The sequence below is a fragment of the Vespa mandarinia genome, chromosome 1 (genome assembly GCF_050613455.1).
Source record: "Vespa mandarinia isolate Hongniang chromosome 1, ASM5061345v1, whole genome shotgun sequence".
In the NCBI taxonomy this organism is placed as follows: Eukaryota; Metazoa; Arthropoda; class Insecta; order Hymenoptera; family Vespidae; genus Vespa; species Vespa mandarinia.
Window position 1 is genome coordinate 12,036,164 of NC_140810.1, and position 21,062 is coordinate 12,057,225.

Sequence of the window (21,062 nt, forward strand, 5' to 3'; positions counted from 1 at the left end):
ATCAAAGAATTTCGTACTGATTTTTCATCGTTTCTTTTATCTTAAATTGATCTCTCCGAGAGAATTTTAGGACGAGCTAATTTCCATGAACGATTCTCTGATAGAAACTAGTTTACTCAAAGGAAAAGATATATTATAAGTAAAAGATGTGAAAGCGATATTGAAAGAGAAGAATTTAGAGGATTTGACCAAGTCGTAAGTCATATTAATTCTTAATTTCTTAATTTCAAGTCGACCGTTAACTATCACGTCAAAGAGGTCTCAACGGCGTAACTACTTCCACGTTCTCCTTACGTCTTTCCTATCCCTTAGCCATCCATTTCCTTCCTCCATTGCATCGACTATCGAAGGAAGGAAGTTGGAAGTTGAAAGCGAGCGCAATTAAGCTCTCAGTCTTTGGGGATCCATTCATTTTTCAAGTAACGTTCTCGGACACCCTCATTTAAGTTTTAAATCGCGTGCAACCCTCGGTTTCGATATGCCGCGAAAAAAACTCGATGGTCGCTCGAGGAAACGAAGGTTTGATTCGTCAATTTATCGAACCTGAGACAAACTATCGATGCTACATATCATATATATAGCGTTATTTGTTTTTCATTAGAAAAATTTTGTTCAATCAATGACAATGAATCTGAATCTCGAATGAAAGAGATGGACCACATTTAAGATCACATAGAAAATACTGACTTCTTGAGTATCCAAGGAACCACGCTATTCTTCTAATGCAATAAGATCAGGAAACGATAGACTCTACTCGAGATACAAAAGCTTGGACTACGAAGTTACGTCCGTCTGGCGGTAGCAGATACGAAGATAAGATTTCTTTCTTACGACGGAACTTGACGGATCAAATAAATGTAACACACTTACCGGCAGTACCATCTAGTTTTATTCGACTAACCAGGGAGTTTCACGAGTTTACCCGAGAGGAATCTTACGCCCTCTCTTTCTTTTTCTCTCTCGTTTTTTATTTTTTTTCTATTTCCCATCCTTCGATGTATCTCTCAACCCTCTACTAGTCGAAAGAAGATGAGTATCGAGAGGTAGAAAGAGATCTCGATTCGGAGAATCCGGGATGCGATATAAGATTACAAACGGGATCTCGATGGTGAAATCTTCCATATGTATATATCTTTGTATATGTGTATGTGAGTGTTACATGTAAGCTGTGGGATGTTCCTTCATGTGTGTTTACATTCTTCTTCCGATATATGCGCGTTCGTTGTATGTACCATGTGCTTCATTCGTAGGAATCGAAGCCTGAAATGGTTTCATGTGAGTAGGTGTGTGTGTGCGTGTAATGTGCCCTGATCGTATCTTCAGATATGGGTCAGACACGGGAAGGCCAACTCGACCCACTACACAAGCCGGAAATTCTGCATTCAATACCAGACGAGACTTTTGGTACAAAACGAAAGGGTGAAGAGAGTCGGGAGAGAGAAGGACAAAGAGATGAGAAAAGAGAGAGAGAGAGAGAGAGAGAGAGAGATTGCGGTGATTTAAGCCGGAGATAGGAACCATGGATTTGAGATAGTTCCGATATCTCAAATCCATTTTTGGCTCAAGCTACAATCGAAACATACTCTTCCTCTCTTTTTCTTTTCTTCTTTCTCATCTTATAATTCTCTTTCCTTTCTCTCCATTCTTTCATTCGACCCTTTTGCGAAATTTCTTCGAGTGTCACCTGAGAGTTACTTTTAAAAGTAACTACGAACCAAATAATAGAAATCAAGTTTCCCAATAAATTATTTCACTAGTGTATTTCAAGCGAATAGCTACGTTTGCCTCGTCATATAACGATAGCAGTTTCGAGTTTCGTCGTACTATTTCCATCGTGGGAACTTGGACTTCTGTCAATGATAAACGATATTGGGGCCATCGAATGCTCGTCATTCATCAACTATGCGTTTGCTGTCTAAGAAACTATAACGATAATTATAGAAAGAGTTTCAAAGAATGATCGTGATTCTTGAAGGCAATCGCTGATATTCGGTATAAAGAGAGTTTAATCGATTAATTTCTTCTTTACGTGCCGTTTTATTTTCTTTTAAAACTTCTGAAATAACGAATTGAGGCCAAAAAAGTTTCACTTCTATTAGCGCTATTTAGGAAACATGTCATTAGTTTTATTAGCGAGCATTGATCGATTAATTTGTCAAAAGTCATTCGTATCAACTGTTCATGAATCGAAGCCAAGAATGAAAACGCATAAATGCGGTTATTGTCACGTCGTGGAAATGAAATTGCAATGAATCATGTGAGTATTGTTACCGGCGGAATGACAAACCTTCTTGAAAAGTTCACACAATAGCACGTAATCGTTTCTATAGTGTCACGAGTCGATAGAGTCTAATTAGCAGAGATCCTCGTCTCAGGTGGCCTCTTTCAACAACTTCTCATCGCTTACCTAGAAATGGAGTACCGTCTCGAGCACTCGAGATTCTCCGTAGGATTTCGAAAGGAAGTTTATGATGCTCAGGTTAATGTTTAGTCCAACTCAGTGTTATAAGATGCAAATCGGTGAAAAGATGGAGAAACTTCAAGATCGAACTATCGCCAATCAATTCCATGTTCCAGCTCCGTTGAATTGCCATACTTAATAGTTGAAATTAATATCCGAATTTGTAGCACTCACTTTGGTTCAAAATCGCTTTTTGAACTTCGATGTATTTCGCCTGAAATTATCATGTCGTAATTTTCGGAATAATAATACGAAGGATTCTTCATGTCGGCCACAGAGTCGAGTGCTTTCGTTCGTAGAAATCGCTTGAAGCATGAATCGGAACATATCACTTGCGAGTTGAATCATGCATATCAATCGTTAAACTTTACCTCGAACGATAACAAAGACCGATATGTCCTTTGCACGCAGACCTATGCTCGAGAGTTACAATTATAAATACCCAAGAATAGCAATTTATAAACAGGAACGAATGAAAAGTTCTTTTGTATTTCACCGATGAATAGGTCAATTCGATTTAAGATGATGACGCGATGAATCTATAAATATCATCTAATCTTTATACAACAAAAATAAAAACGTTTTCTTATCCTCCGAGTTAATAGAACGAAAAATACATACAATAAGAATAAGAGTTTGAAATTTTTGATATGCTATACAAATTGGTAACATAAAGATTTTATTCATTCTTGAAAATGATTGGTCAACTATCGGATGTATATATATATATACATATACATATATATATATATATACATATACATATACATATATATATATATATATATATATATATATATATAATCCTTTTTTTTCTCGTTATCGATTTTCATCTAATATGCGATTTTTATCAATAAATAATTTTAATAACCATTATTGAATTGGTAACAGAAGGAAGAACAATTAATTAAACAAAAATAGATAGTAGATGCGAAGCCCATTTCCGCACACGTATTATTATTTCTCGTTGCGTATCTGCGATAAGGAAAGGCAAAAAAATGAAATCACAAATGGCGTCACGATGCAACCAGATTATTCAAGAATATAATAAACGACGCAAAGTTCGATGAATAGTAACGACGTCAGTCCGGTTATGTCCGTCGAATCCGATGTGTTTTGTTCGACATTTGGAAATCGGCCGGGTGACATCGCAGGAAGCCCTCGAATAACCGAAAATAGAGAAACGTTCGCGAGTGTTTGCACGGTGGTCACTCATATATTCAGCTCGTTTTCAGGCCTCCTGACGAAAATATAAACACAGTTCGATCGAACCGAGTTTCGTGACAATCGTTATCCGTAATGCTAGGTCAAAGCAGCAAAAGAAAAAGCGAGATACATAGATAATTTAAACGCGTACAGAATACGACGCAACTATGACATCTATTAAAAACAGTAACTTTGATGAGCTAACGTAACGCGTCGTTTTACGAATGATATCGTAGCGTGATATGTAACGCGTTTTGACATCCTGTGAGAAGCATCTATGTATAGAGTAAATTTACTGAAAATCGTGCCAGTATATCGATTCGATCGCCGATCACGATAAAAACGACGTATCTATCTGCGTACACATATGTATACAAGAGAACTGTATAATCGCGTTTGATGGACAAGATCTATTTGATTACTCACCGGACCGAACTGCTCGAAATAATTTTTGACGTCCTCCAGCGTCGTCGGTGCCGATAGCCCACCGACGAATATCTTCTTTGTCCTCGTCACCATCTGCAACACAATAAATACATTTGATTACATTTAAAATACTTTCAAGATATATTCATTAATATGTGTACATTATAATTAATATGTGTATGCATACAATCATATAAAATTGTATGTATGCAATCAAGAAAACACGAGCAACTCTCTAATCGCTGCAATCAGTGAAATAAGTTGAATCAAATGCACGCATTTACACTATAAATAACCTTTTTGTAGATCAGATTCTGGCGAATGTAGCCTTCAAGAAGCCTGATGCAACCGTCTTAACTGCTTATGCGAAAACTCGCTACTGAAACCGGACATTATGATACTGATGAATTGAAATCGCCGAGTTCGGTAGCCTAGTTTTTTGGTCTTTCGTTTCGACCTGGTCACCGACGACTGATCAATAATGCGCACGCAGCCTAAGTGTTATCTACATCATTGCACGTTACCAATTACGTTCGTTACTAACAATAAACACTTGAAAAATTTAACTTCCGTGAGAAATTTTAATACGGATTACTGTGTTTAAATCACAGGACGTAGTAACAGCAACAGTAAATCACAAAAATATCGCTTGATAAAGATTGCTAAACGATATGTAAAATGGGAAAAATAGGGCATGAAAGTTCATGGTCAAAGGAAAAGTGGGGTGAGAAAACAGAAAACATGTGGGTATCCCTCATAGTGACAAAGTTCTTTGCTTTTTCATCCCCACTTTCTATTCTTTTCTACCATGAATTGTAAGAGTTTTCTATTCGTTTATGTACGTATCTACGTATTTAAATATGTATAGATATACAACATAAAACAGAAAGAAAAAGAGAAACAATTTGTCCAAAAAAATGAACCAAGACAACTTTCACGTCGAAAGATTTCCAAAGATTAAGAATTATATTGTGAAATTGTATTAAAAAGGATTGACTGAACATATACCTTCTTTTTCGTAGAAAAGTAAATTCTCAATGTTACGATACTATTTGATTATATGTGGTTATCTATTTCGAAGTTTCTTATTAAAATACTGCTCATTGCATTATATCATTGAGTTCGTTATTGAATGGAAGACTACAATGCGTGGGTGCGGGCGAGAAAAAGCAGGAATATAAAGAAAAGATAGAAACAGAAAGAAAGAAAGAAAGAAAGAAAGATTGAGATACGTTGGAGAGAGTACGGGAGAATACGTTAAGTGAATTGAATGTACGTACAGTCCGGTCGAGTGGCTGCATTATGAAATAATGGAATGAAAGCGACTCCTTGATCCTCCGAAACGAGATGAATCAATTGCAAGAAAGTGAATTAATACAAAAATCTTGGCAGGGGACGGAGATGAGGAAAAGATAGAAATGCAAAGCGCTCTCTCGGGCTCTCGCTCACGAAACTTACAAAGGGAAAGAGAGAAAGACATAGAGAAAAATGGCGAGTTGGTACACTTAATTCTTAGAATCTTGATAATGCGATCGTATCGCAATAGAGTTCGAAATACGATGAAAGAAAGAAAGCAAAGAAAGATAAAGAGAAGAGTAGAACGTTTTACAGTTTCGAGACTCGTGCGGTTAATGACGAGAGAGCGAAGGGAAGAGAAAGAAAGAGAAATAAAGAAAAGGAAAGAGGCTGATCTCCAAAGAAAGAGAATTAGATTTTAAGTAGAAGGAGGAAAGGTAAGAAAAGAAGAGAGGAAATAAAAGTAGGAGGGAGAGGAAAAAGTAGAGTAAAGCTAAATATGGGGAAAGAAGGTAGAAGAGGTAAACTTGGGCAATTTCAGTGATGGCTGGGCTTAGACCTCTCTATATCCGGTGAGTAACGCAAAGTCTCGGACGCACGTCCTTCCACCTCTGCATTCCTGAATCCAAGTTACTTCCACCTTTTTGAGCCCACTCTACTTTGCTCTCGCTATCTCTATCTCTTTTTCCTCTATCCCTTCGGATGGTTGTTCCTGATGCCACTCGTTCTCGCTTGCTCATTTCACAGGAGGAATAGAAAAGAGGGAGAGCTACTGAGTACTCGTGAGCTCATCCGAGAGGGATCGGCTAATCAGCAAAATGTATAAAGTCTCGGGGATGAAAATAAAATGGTCGGATCTCGAAAATTAAATAAACGACTTGGCCCGATTTCGTCGACGGAAAGCTCGCTTTCTATTTCTCTTTCGTCTTATAAAAGGAAGATCTTATGCAGAGAGAGAGAGAGGGAGAGTGAGAGAGGGTGAGTGAGAGAGGGAGGGAGAAAGACAGAGAGAGGGAGAGGAAAGAGAGAGAGAGAGAGAGAGAGAGAAAGGGAGAAAGAGAGAGAGAGATAAAAAGAGAAAGGAGAGAAAGAAACATAGAGAAAAGAGGAAAGCACTTATTCGAATGAAGCTAACCACAGTCCGCTCCACCCTCTTCACCCTCCTTCTCCTCCTTAGCAACCTCGAAAGCGGCGAGAGAAGAAATTCAAGTTCGTTGGTATCCCTGACACAGACGAACAAGTTTCGGCCTAAGAAATGGGGCCCAGTGCTCGCTCGAAATAACGTTGAAATTTTATTACGCTCCATCGCTTGGAAAACCGCCGTGGACTCGGCTACACGGCAGCGCTTCTTAATGAGCGCATTGTCGTGCAAACGAGACGTGCTTCGAAAGGGATTGCTTCGAAGATGAAAAAAAAAGAGATGAACAGAAAGAAAAGAAATAAAGAAAAGAAACGAAAAGAAGATATAATAAGAAAGAAAGACGCTCTCTTCTCATCCGCGAAAACTCTTTTTTGATTGCTCGCGAAAAACTGTGAGATTTCTCTCGGGCGTTGGGTCTCTGATTCGTCGCTGATTTCTTTGAAGATGAAATAAAAGATAGAAAAAAGTAAAAGAGAAAAAGAAAGTGTAGGTGGCGATCTCAATGAACGCTTGGAACGTTTTACGATGGTAACAAAAGAATTCGAATTTCAACCAGGGAAAGTATTTCTCAACGTTCCTCGCAAAACGGCCACTGCCGAAGAATAAGGTGAAAAATATAAGTCGTGGATGACGCGTCGCGAATGCAGCAGTGGGGAAAGGAGAACTGAAATAGTCGTTAGCGAAGATAAGAGCGGATACCGTCGGAATGGTAATGGAAACTCAGAAAGTTCCACTTATTATGCCGTAGCATTATGTAAATACCGGAAGACTATTACGATTTTACAACTTACTGGGAGTGGCTTTACAGTTTCATCGCTCAGCCCATCTCTTTTCCTTCTTTTTCTTTTACCGTAACGTAATAGAATGTATATGCACTATATCAGTGATGGCGAATCTTTTTTGCCGATGGAATCAAATAAAATATTTTGTATTTATAAATCGCAGATCAAATATTTGAACCGAGCAATTCAAAAAATAAAAATACAGTCTATATTTAATTCTTTAATCGATCTATGAGAACAAGAACAAATAAAATCAAAATTAAATAACGTAATTATTTTATTTAAAACGGTACGAAATTTACTGTTGCTTTTGAAATAATATTTTTTAATCTTATCATAAACATGCAGCTGTCACTTTCTTTCCGAGTAGATCTCTTTTCAACGATTTTATGTGATTCATTAAAGAAAATAGGGTTTCCAAGAAATATGTAAATACAAACATACCTAATGTTGCATGTGATACATGTTACATGTAGATAAATACATTAGGTAATGAAATCTACTTCTGAAGTATAACATTTTTCGTTTTTTCTTTAATTATTTTATTAAAACTAACTCAGTAAACGGTTACTTCTAATCTTGTAAATAATTCTTCAAATTTTTGTCTTCATAAAAAGGTTCAGTACTTAGTGCTGAGAGCTAGCTATGAGTTGTTTACGTGTTACTTGGTATTAAATAAATAAAACAATAAACAAAATAATTATATTAAAAGGTTTCGAATAATAATAATGTGATGATGGAAGACAGAGTACATGAATTAGAAATCACAACCAATTATATTAAATAGTCATCAATGAATAGACCGTATTTTCTTTTAACAAAAATAAAATAAAGCTATTAGAAAGAATATAAGTGGGACCACATTTTTTACAGAAATCTCTCTCTCTCTCTCTCTCTCTCTCTCTCTCTTTTTCTCTTTAGCCTTTCTTAAATGAAAAAAAAAGATTTACAAGGAAAATCTCGATTTCAAATAAAAAAAGGTCGATGGTCTTTCGAAAATTAATAAACTCTACTTTCCAATTTTGACTTTGAAAAATCTCTCATGTTGAAAGGACAAATTTTTTAATTTTAATAATGGAATTATATCTATAATGGAATTAAATCTATAATGGAATTATAGATTTATATATAGAAAAATAGATTTATACATTTGATATTAATTGCAGAATTATAATGCTGTCAAAATGAAAATTCACAAAGAAGAAATGAAATAAATATTGGAATAAGCATTCACACAGGGGGGTGGGGGGTATGTCCTCCTCCACTGAATCTGCTCTCTTCAGTGCAGATATGGTTACATGGAATGGCAAGAAGAAAGCTTTGCACGTTCGTAATTATTATGAAAATTTAATCGGATGCTATATATTGTACTGATAAAACTACAAATATTTCAAACCGAGCATACATGTTGAATATATAGATATATATATAAAAGTTAAATATAAATAAATAAATATATTATTTATATATATATATATATATATATATATATATACATATACACATTATATATGTATACATATATGTATATTTGGCAATAACTTTCTTATCACTAAGATAAGGTCTTTTATAAGATCTTTTTTATATTTTTCACTATTCTTTCGGTAAAGTTATATCGAAAGAGATTTAGATATATGTATGTACGTATGTACATGCTCAAAAATATTAGTCCTGTTTGTTTTGCAAGAAAATTTGTCTGTTAGATTCAACGAAAATAAAATAGATTTGTTAGATGATATAAATTACTTGGTATTTTTTCCGAAATATTTTCGCTCATTTTTGTATATTGCAAAAAGGGAAGGAAAGAGAAAAAATTTATAAATCCGAAAAAAAGAAAAAACAACATGGTCCAATTGGAAAATTACAAACTTTGCACAAAAAAATATTTAGTGATTAATGACGTAAAAGATGGTAACGAATCGTTTCATTAGCGTCATTAGAGATAAGGTCAAAAAGTACGGAAAAAAGAGTGGAGTTGGAAAAGTAGAGCAAAAAAGTAAGAGACAGGAAAAACAACAAATCATCGAAGAGTTATGTTCTTCAATGTAGATATACATGTAGAAATACGGGTATATCTTAGTAGCTATTTTCTTGCCTATCATTGCCTACTTTTTTTCTTGTATGTAAGCATATTCTTCGAATAAGGGCCCTATCCAGGGAACATTCTTATCCCTTTGACCTCCATACGCGACAATGCAAAATTATCCAGTCCCTCGACGTTTCATCCTCCTAATGCCTCTATCTCTTTTCGAACCTCGCTTTTTTCTCTCTCTCTCTCTCTCTCTCTTTCTCTCTCTCTCTCTTCTCCCTCTTTTTCCATCCCTCGTTCATTCAAGCTCCATTAGAATATCAAAGATCGCTCCTTCTAAAATGATTTTGAGCGGACACGTATTAATCTTTCGAGCTTTGTAAGGCACCCTTCTTTCGACGCTAGCGCCGTTAAAAGCGGCACTCGAGCGTGTTTCGAGCCTGAAAAGCTTGCGAAAAAATTACCGGAATTACTTTTAAACCAACGATGGTGTTTCGATCCACTTTCAATCGTCAATCATTTGCAAACAGATCGCTCGTTCTTTCTGACAGCCAATTTTACTTTTTGATCCTTTCGTGATAGGCGGAATTGATATGTTACTACCGTAACTTTGTACATATTTCAACGACAATAGCAATGAACGAAACTTCAATATGTAGAAGTAATTAATAACAATTAATAAAATAGAATAAAACAAAACACCAAAAATTAAAGAAGAATGAGATCTTTTCTTTTTTTAAGTTTACTAATTCAAGTCCATGAACATACTGACTTTAATTCACTCAGGGTCATACAAAGAATACGAAAAATCCTTGACAAAAGAATATTGAACGCAGCTTAAACTCTTCAAGGTAGTCCGGTAATCCAGGACAGATAGAAAAGTACCGCCGCCGCTAGGCTTTTCGGCGGAAATTCGACAATAAGCCTACAAATATAATATAGAATTCAATAGATTGAAGTATCGACGTACACGAGGATAGAATCACGATTAAACGAAAAAGCAGAATAGAAATGTAGGCGAACTCGATAAATAAAGAAAGATCCTTTAATATTAACGCAAAATTTTAGGAGAAGAAAGAACTTAGAAGCTGTCAGTATGCGACCAAGTTTCACAAAATCGAAAAGAAATCAGAACAATTTTTCTTGATGAAAACATTTTATAAATTTAAATCAATGACTATAAATAATAAGAAAAGTGTTCAAATACAAGGTTAAGAGAGAGAAAGAGAGAGAGAAAGAGAGAGAGAGAGAAAGAGAGAGAGAGAGAGAGAGAGAGAGAGAGAGAAAGGTAGAGGTTATCAGTAACCGGAGCGCTAAGGCGCTCAACGTTACTGGATGGCTCAGCATCGCTATCGCACTGTCCAGTCCTGATTCTGGCTCGTTCTCCTCACGGATTCAACGTTCATGCTCGATATCGCATACGTACATACGTATCCAGAATGCCTATGATTACACATACACATACACAAGACACGTACGCGTACTTTAGCAAATTATTCACACTACATCGCTTGTTCTCACTGAGGACTTCCACAAATTCTCCTTTCTTCAGTAGTTTCACAATTTCTCTCTTTCTCTCTCTCTCTCTTTCTCTTTATATATATATATATATAGACACACACACATACATACACACAGGTGAAGATATATATACACAGTGTAAAGTTACATCAAACCTTCTTTTATGTTGGATGGAGTTTTTCGTGCAATCATAAGTCTGTGAAAGTTTAATGATTTAATCGAAATGATCTTGCAGCATCTAGAGATCCCAATCAAACGGGACAGTAAAATAATGAATGTCGAGTGATATAAAACCGTTTTTAAAGAATCTTCCTCATTTGATTTCTTTATACATACACATAAACATACATGTACGATTAAGTGTTCACATACTAGTTAAGATCTATAAATGTCCGAAAAGAAAAGTACGCTGTTGATAGTGTTCGAGAATAAAAGTAAGCTGTTAATAGCAATCGCAAGAATGGCGGAAAGAAAAGAACCGATCTTGTTCCCATACTGGTATGTATATAATGTGTTCAGTTATGCTGGACTCGACCAGCCATTGTCGAATATAATTTCCCGTTCCTGAATTTCAGCCGTTTTGTCCAAGAATGTATTTCTGTTCGTAATGACACTAAAGGACACGCGCGTGGGATACAATGGAACGCTCATAACGTAATAATGAATTGCTGCGAATGCCGTACGAGAGAACCACGAAATGTTTACACGATTTTCACATTTTCACTACAACTAAAGAGAATCGTAAAAGTTTGGTTTCAAAAATTTCATTGCGAAGGAAAAATATAATAATAATTAATAGCCATTGCATTGGGAAAACTTGTTAATTCCGATCAAAAGGAAGGAAAAGTTAGCAAAAACGATTTCGGTATTGAAATCTCCTGTAAAATGTGATCGGTTTTACGAATCGACATTACGATTCTCGATGACGCCATATGTTCTTTCGAGATAGGTTTTTGATTCGAATAAACTTTTCACAATGGACCGCCCACTCTCTTTTACCATCACATCTTCCATTCGTTCTTTTTCTTCTGTTTTTTTTTTCTATCTTTCTCTCCTATATCTCGCCTGTTAAATTTCGGTCAAGGATTGACGAGGGTAAGAAAGGTAGGTTTATGGAGGAGCCGAACAACTTTTCAAACTGTTTGAAGAAAATCTGAGTTTTTCAATCGATGCCTTCCTATTTCTATCTATCACGGAAACGTGACGGTACCACTGATGCAAACAAAATTCAATCAGGCTCGTTCAGCGATGTGAAAAAGTTGACCTCCTTGGCGAGGAGCTGAACTTTCATATCGCGATAGCTAAGACATCACAAGAGCCTCTCCGAACACGAAATTAGATTTAATAATCCAAGAATTCAAAAGTTATATCTTCATATAGACCTAAATCCGATCCATTTTGGTTTTTAGTAGCCTCGATCGATCAACCTTCGTCCGCTGTTCCATCTTAAATTGTTTGAATTACGACTTTACTGAATCATAAAGAAATCTATCATCGCTTTCCGCTTCAATACTAATCCTCCTTCCCTTCCTATCTCTCCCTCGATTGTCACTGATATTCGAATTTCATCCAATTATTTCGACATCTCTACAAACGCATTCCCTAGTTTTTTCAACGTAGCCCTTCGATTTATTTCGCCTTTAAAGTTTCGTATTTTCTTCGTACGCATTTGGAAGGCTCGTTCGTCGAAGTCCAAATTCGTTGCCGTGTAGGAAGAGAAAGACTTATATATTGAATTTTAGCTTGGAAGAAAATTCTCTTAATCTTCGTCTCGCGTATAACTCGCACAAATGAGTTAGGTCTCCGGTAGAAGGTCTCGAAATAGTGTCAGTCCTCTACTTTGAAGGTCCGATACTTTCCTTATGTACTTTCATTCTAGTACGAAACCCTGTCATCGTTTGCCCTCAAATGTATCTTTTTCTCTTTTCTCAAACTTCCTCATAACTAGTCGACGACAACAAACGAGCTGAAAAAGAAGTTCGCTCACCTACGTGACAGTAATAATAAGATGAGAAAATTCTATGAGTTGGAGTACTGTAATAATATATTTTACGGCGTATGTACAATAAACTTTTTTCCTTCGCAACTACAACAAGATGGACTCACTTTGTTGGCTCATAAAGGAAAAGATCTTACCTCTAGTCAGGTCTTATTCTTACGAGATTCGAACGAGCCAACGACACGATATCTTTCTACGACTTCCGGGTTGTATGCGCGCGATCTCTTTCCTACATTTATTGATCCTGTGGCATCAAACATTTACAAGAGTCGCTCTTTGAACGAGAAGATGAAAGCATCGACGTCTGACAGTATACGTGTGGCTTAAGCACGATGCTCTATTTTTACTCTCTGCCTTTGATGCACATTATCACAACCGGTTTTTATTCAGACACGACAAAAATACTTCATTGCGCTTTGGTTTTCATGCCTGCACTGTCTGTCTGTTTATCCGACTGTTTCTACTAGGACGTTGTGTCGATGGTGCGGCATTTCTTTCCTGCACCTTCGTCTTACGGAAATTCTTTTCTTCCAATTCTACGTTAGTTCTCGATTGATGTTTTTTACTTTTAGATACGAACGTTGTGTTTACTTTGACACAACTCAAACACGAAACTTTTGTCAAAATATTTTAACCACGTGAGAAAGAAAGGAAGCAAAATTCCCCATATTCAAATTTCACAAGTATTCAGACATAAGAAAAATTGTCGAATCTCCTTTGAATTGTCATCACTGCTGGTCTTTATTGTGCCACATACATCAGATTTTAAAAATGCTTGTAAAATCTCTCTTCATTGCTCTGTACTTATTAACGATTTTTGTTTGGAGAGATGATTGCAATAAGTGTATGAGTGTAAGCTCTACATTTTGATTTTATATTATTGGAGGTACATTATACTATTTATGATTAAAAAAAAATGAAATTGTTAAAACAGTCAACCGATACTCGACGAAATCGTAACGAAAAAGAATGAAAGAATGAAAAAAACGAATGAATATAGTGTACTTTGTAAATCGGGACGTCGAACTATGATTACAATTTTAAGTATTACCCTAGAAAAAAGCATGAGTCACGAATATATTCCCGCCTTTTTCGCCTTCGAATGCTATTACGACGAGAAAGAGTAGCAAGAATACATAATGCCGTAATATTGACTAGTTTTTATTGCAGGTCTCGCTTAACTCCATTAGGGAAATGCGTTTACGCGGAAATATGCTTTCATCGCGTTTCCATTCATATCTACTGTTTCGTCGTGATCGTTCGCCGTGGAAGTTCGCAGTGCGGCGCTTCACGTAAATAGAATTTCTTTTGAGTGGAAAAATTGCCACCACAAGGTCGTACGCTACTAGGAGAGGTTTCAAAAGCTTTCCTGAAAAATTGATCGATTGTGACTTCAACCTTTTTACTTATGCGTATCCGTGTTATACATATGTGAACATGTGTATGTGAATCTACATCTTTTTAAATGATTGTATCTTTTTTGAGATCTTCGGACAAGAGAGAGGAGAGAATAAGAGAAGAGGAAGAAGTAAGTGAAAGAAAAAGAGATAGAGAGAGAGAGAGAGAGAGAGAGAGAGAGAGAGAAAGAGAGAGAAGACGAAGGGAACGTAGTTGTAAGGGAATATAGATAATCACGTATCTAAACTGTTCGAGCACGTACAAATTCAATAGCGACCTGAACTCGATTACGCCGACACCGTGCTAGCACATTTACAGACACATTCGCAGACGTTTGTCCCACCGCGGAAGAGGATGAGTAGAACGAAAAGGTACCATTGTAATACTTCCCCATTCAATCCTCGATAACAGAAACACTATTAAGGCTCGCTCGCATTGCTGCCAATTAAAATGTAAACCAGCTCTCGAATGGCATTGGCAGCTCACCATCGCCACGAAGTACCACCTATTTCAAAACGTTGTTGCCCGACGAAGAAACTCCTACGTTCGAAATTTTCATTCCGTTAAAATATGTAGGTAAGTATATTTACCCGGAATACTTAGCGCAACCACCGTTAATTCGATTCGGTCGCGTGGATGTCTATTAACGCTTGATCAAGAAGAAACGCGAATAGAGATGGTTTCGATGAAAAGTAGATACAATATTTTAAACGTAATATATTTGACGTAAAAAATATTTTCATACATTTTCGGTGAATCGCCAAAGTGAAAGAGAAAGAGGGAGGAAGAAAAAAGAAAGAGAGAATTGGATGAATGAAAAGAAAGAGTGTGAACGTGCACGCGTACATCGACAAGATTTCGTTTAAGTAAAAACCGATGCTCCATATAACGCTCTTACGTACAGATATAATAATTGTTTTTCCAATAACTTTCATAGTCGACAATAAATATTATTTTACTATCCACCATTCTCTCTCTCTCTCTCTCTCTCTCTCTCTCCCTCGCGCGCGTTCTCTCTCGCGTTCTCTCTCTAATCGAGAAAGAATAGTAAAAACAATCGTAGAAGAAAAAGTTCGCACAAGCAAGAAACTTTGCGAAATTATCGGAACGTAATCGCTTGGTTGCGATATTAAATCACTACTATAATTCAAGTATTATGCCAAATACGATTCGCCCGGAAATTAAGACTGGATCATAAAGAAGGAACTAGGGTAGCTTGGTGAACTATTGCTTTTACTTTGCACGGTAACGGGAGATTAATTAACGAAACGTGTACTCAATGAAAGTGCTATCGATGTGTGCCGGATTAAGTTTGTATTCAGTGATGCAGAAATCTCAAACCTCCTCTTCGCTTCTCTCTCTCTCTCTCTCTCTCTCTCTCTTTTTCTCTTTCTCTCCTGCTATTCTCAAATTCTTCTCTTCTCCTTATCTCTTTTTTCTGCTATCGAAATACTCCATGCTTATTACCGATATTCTATAGTTACTACTAAATCACAATTGACAATTATAAATATATTTATTTGTGAAAAATTTAAAGGAAGAGAAAATAGAAAGAGAAAGGAAGATAAAAATAGAAATAAATATTGTTAAAATAGCAAAATCGAAAAAGTTTAATGAATTTGACAATAAATTTCAATATACAAAAAAGTTAAAATCACCGATCATGATATCCGAAGAAAAGAGCACCTTATTGGTCACGAAAAATGTACGGAAATCAATCAAGTCGTTGTCAAAGATATTATAATCGTATTAGATGGTATTCTTAACGATAAGAACTAATTCATCTTATGACAGAAATGAGTCCACGCTTTTAGACCCAATTTTAGTAAATTTCGGGAAACTTTACGATTTCAGTTCAAGGTACTTTATATTAAAAAATAAATATCGATCGGAATATGCAAATTTCACGTTATTCATTATCGATCTAAGGCAACTGTCCACTTGAAAACAGAACTATCGTGAAAGTATGCTTTCAAGAGTATTTCTTACCAGTACACACAGCATTTCAGGGTAATTATCTGAGAGCGATTGTATTGATTATATATAGCATACTCTCAAATGGAAACAAAGGAATGTTACTATCGGAGAGCTCTCTCAGAAATACGAATTAGTATAATATAATCATATTAAGACAATGAGAGTTACTATCGAAGAGTAATAGCTGCAACGAAAGTACCTGCAAGAATGAATGAAATATGGGACCTTCAAATTAATAACAACATACGAAGTAAAATGTCAATATTGAAAAGATGAATGTATACTTTATTCTGATGGACACAATTGTGTGAGTTCTGTTCGATAGTAAACTTTTGACAAACATGCTAGTGACTATCTGAGACTTCAAATTCTCAGAATTTCTCTCAAATGGATAAATAATTTGAAAGTATTCTCGAGCGCAATTATCTCAAAAAACTTTTAAGTGAACGTTTGCCTTGACTCGCAAGTCGATCTCCTCTATTTCAATCTCGATCGATATAACAGGATACATAACAACAAGTCAAATTAGAAATTTGAGGCTTTATATTTATCAAATATTGGACTACTTCTGTTATCAATCATCATCGAGCTTGTTGCGATAGGGAAAGGATAAACGATATAGATAAACTCAACGAAATTAAATTCATCACTGTGGATAATGACGCGACCCAACGACGCCGCTAATTAAATAATAACAGGTCGGGGGATATACTTGAGTGCGTTAAATGCCGAATTTACGAACGCGGTGTATCGACAAAATTGCTGCGGCCAAGCGGAACGAAGCGTACACAGGTGCACGCAATCGAACGGTCGTTAAAATGAAAGAGCGAGAGAGAAAGAGAAAGAGAATGGGAAGCAGACACGGACAGAGAGAAGTTGGTAGGTAGACTACGAAGTTCGTGCAAATTTGAGATAGAAGAGGGTTTGGGAAAACTTGTATCGGTCATTACACATACGTGTGCTGTGGAAATTATAAATGCTAAATATCGGAAATGTTTCGTTCTGCCGATAAAATGGCCTGTGATCGTTTATATACGCTTGTTCTTTTTCTCTCATTCGCTTTCTCACTTTTTCTCTCATTCGCTTCTCGCTTTCTCGCTCTTTCTCTCCCTCCCTCTCTCTCTCTTTCTCTCCTTCTCGTCCCTTCTCGTCCCTTCTCTCCCTTTTTCTCACTATCTTATTTTAGCCTTCTACACTTCCGCTTTTCATCCTGGAACCCCCAATAACTTGTCCCATTGGAAGCTACTGCAATCGGTTTCCTGTAACATTGTTCATAATTACGTCACGATTCATATATGAACACATGGATATCACCCCACTAGTTTCGTCTTTGTTGCCGTCGTCGTTAACTGTCACCACTAATTAGCGACGTAACGAGTTTTTCGATTCGTGCGATTCTTCGGCGATCGACTCGATGCGTGTTTCCTTTAACCAGTGTTATACTGTGCTATCTTTCTCTCTCTCTCTCTCTCTCTCTCTCTCTCTCTCTCTCTCTCTCTATCTCGTCCGCACTTTTTATCCCTCTGGGATAAAGAGAGGAGGCGATCGTGCTATACAATTAAAGGAAAATCGTATTACGTTCGTTAGCCAGCACAAGTGTGTTTGCGAGCACGTTGTTGTCGTCGTACCGCGACTTTTACGATTAGAACGAGTAAAAAGGAAAAGTAAATGGAAGAGGATATAAAAAACTACGATAGAAAAAAAATGTTTCTAGATTCTCTGTGTACAAAATATGCAATACTTTCGGTCTTTTGAATATAGAAGTGTGATTCATATATCTAACTTTAAAAACTCATTCCAATTCCATTGCTCGACGCGTTGCTACCGCTTATAAACAGAAAAATTGATAATACTGTAAAACTCTTCGCGCTAAAAATTAGTGCTTTCGGTAATATTTAAAGCAACTAATAAAATTCTATTACTTAACAATTTAAATTACTTCAACAAATCTATCTTTCTCTATCTATCTATCTATCTATTTTTATTTCTTTCGATCGTCCTTCTTTTACGCGTAGCTATTATTGTTTATCTAACAAACAGGATAGCATACACATCTACTTGCTATGTCTCCTTCTCTATAGAATATATACACGAGAGCACATTGTGTGAAAAAATTAGAGCGTGCTTTTTGAAGAGAAAGAAAGAGAGAAAAGAGAACGGAAATCTGACGAGAGGTACAGTAAATGCACGAATAGAAAATTCCAAGAAGGATTGCCTCTGTTTACATGAGAGCACCAGACAAGAGGCAGGGAAGTTTGTTTGCCATAGTAGAAGACGCTTGACTCTTGTCTTGCGTCGCGTCTTCAACGAATCAATGTCATACATTTTGCGTTCCTCGTTCTTGATATAAGCTGAGAATTCCCTGTAAATAGGGAAATACACGAAAAGATTATTTTGTTAAGATGTAAAGCAATAATTGAATTTAATGTCATATCATTTCTGTTTCTAATAAAGATAGAGACAAGTTAAATAAAATGGAACATTTGCTCAAGCTCATTTTCTGTCTCTAGTATTAAAGGTATTAGAGAATATCGATAATATTTTTACTATTCATAGGATTAATTTGAATTTCCAAGGAAATCGTCTATTGAAAATATTCTCTTCCTCCGGCAATCGAAAAATGAAAAGAGAGTCATTTGATAGGATTTGTTCATAGAATTCTTTAGTACTGTAGGCAATGTGTCGCAGTTGGTTATACAGTATCGCGCGACTTGTTCCAGAGTATTCCAAAGAGTAGAGATAGCGCGGGAAGCTAGCAGTCTTCCCGCCCTAGAATTAAAAGCGTTTCGATGTATACGGACCATGTTTCTCCCGAAATCGGTTACCTAATTCCCCTTCGATCGACGATACACCCTTTCTCTACTTCTTTTTTCAAACTCTTCGTTTCTATCCCCTTCGTTTCTATCCCCTTCGTTTCTATCCCCTTCGTTTCTACCAACCTCGTTTAACCCCATTTTTTCTCAAACGATTTTGACGAGAGAAAAAGGGGAATAAAAAAAGTATAAGACTTTTGAAAGAGTCCATGAATCGTAAAATCTATAACCCTCGAGCTATTTTCTTATCTTTGACTTGTCGTCATTGATATTTCGATTCGAACATAATGGTCTCTTCTCAAATTTTCCTTTCAATTCTACTTTCTTCGTTTATCGATAAATTATCTACCTCAAGATATCTCATAAACAAACGAAACAATAAAACGAACTTGTAGACATTTTCTTTTTATTTTAACACCATCACTGTCGTTTCTCTCTTTCTCTCTCTCTCTCTCTCTCTCTCTATCTATCTCTCTCTTCTCTCTTACTTTCTTTCTCTCTGTCTTTATTCTTCCTTGAAGCTGGTCTTTTTACTCAAGGTAGTATCAGGAGAGACCAGAAAATCCGCTTACCCCTTTCGCTATGGTCGAGCGGTAACGCTATGAGAAACCGAGTTCTTCCTGGTTTGGAAACTAAAGCCAGGTTCTACTGGTCCTGCCTCACAGCAGGGGAGAACGACATTGCGAGCTCGTCGCAATAGAAACTTCAGCATTTTACTTTAGACGGAACGAGGGTCGAGGGAAGAAGAGAGAAAGAGAAAGCTTTATACATTTCCGTAAGAAAAAGCAGGGAACAATCACCAGTTCTCTAGGATATATCGCTTCGGGGAACTTCAGGATGTACGACCCTTCACCACTACCTTCGCAAGCAACATCACCACTATCACTTCTACTTCTCGCGTGAAAAAGTTTACAGGAGTTGCGGACCGAAGGCGGCGTTTTCCGCGTAACGATACATCTCCTGCTTCTCGTCGCTTAATCTAAACGCTATCCCCGATATTCTCGTAAAAGTGTCTCGTTTATTTCTCATTCTAAAATAAAAAAAAAAAAAATAAAAAAGGAAAAAAGAAAAAAGAATAAAAGGCAAGAAAAAAGAAGATAAGAGAAAAATTGAAGATGGAATTTACACGTAGACACTACATCTTTTTCCTGCTTTAGAAAAATACGATCCTCGATATTCGATCGAGCGTATCCTCTCGCGGTAAAAGAATTCGTGCAACGAATCCGATAAGAATTTCCTCTGAGTCGAAGTAGTTCTTCGTTTCAAAGCAATTCCACGGAGAGCGAAGGTACCGAGAGTACTACAACGATTCGGCGACTGCGAGCTAAAATACTGATAGAACTTTTCCGCTCGAGTAACTTGATCTTTCGTTTAAAGAGGACAGAAGAGTGAGAAAAGGAGGGAGAAGGAGAGAGAGACAAGAAGATAAAGAGGTAAGAACGATACGCATAGCACGATAGCCAGACGTGAAACTATTCTTGCGGCTAGAATGACTTCTAACAAATTGTTGGACGACACTGTTGCCTCAGCGACCGAAAGTCAATCCGGTTTTTTACTGTCACGATATTGAGTTAAAATGGAGTAGGACAGAAATTGGGTGAAATAGAAAACTTTAAATTAGCTTTACAAAAAATATAGTTCGAAAATGAAATATCAAGAAAGAATGATAAACCATACTTCCATTGAAATACAAAGAAATCCTTTTCAGGATGTTTTATATACGGTAAATGAGACAAGCCAAATCCGTGTCGAGACCAATACTGTTATAAATCAGACTAAAGAATCCACGAGGAGCCAATTCTTGTACTAACACGTGGCTTTGGCAATGGTCACGAAATAATCATTCGTGTTTGATTTACTTGGCTGCAGTGATTGCTGCAAGAGCGACTTTTATGGCGATTGAGTTTTGAAAACTTTATTCGATTGAAGAAATAAAATATTTAAATAATATGAATTTTTCTCTTTTCAATTATATCAATTATATTGCATTTCATTTTAAAAGTTGAACAATTT

General features: G+C 36.5%; 1 protein-coding gene across 8 annotated transcripts in view; it reads right to left on the reverse strand.

Moving 5' to 3' along the window:
* Rbp6 (RNA-binding protein 6) overlaps nt 1–21,062 on the reverse strand; it is a 598,400-nt gene that overhangs the window by 168,587 nt on the left and 408,751 nt on the right. For all 8 annotated transcript variants that reach the window (XM_085663103.1, XM_035875510.2, XM_035875511.2 and 5 more), the window contains one exon: nt 4,094–4,186. In XM_085663103.1, coding sequence (XP_085519229.1) covers nt 4,094–4,186 — 93 coding nt within the window. The remainder of the gene's footprint in view (nt 1–4,093; nt 4,187–21,062) is intronic.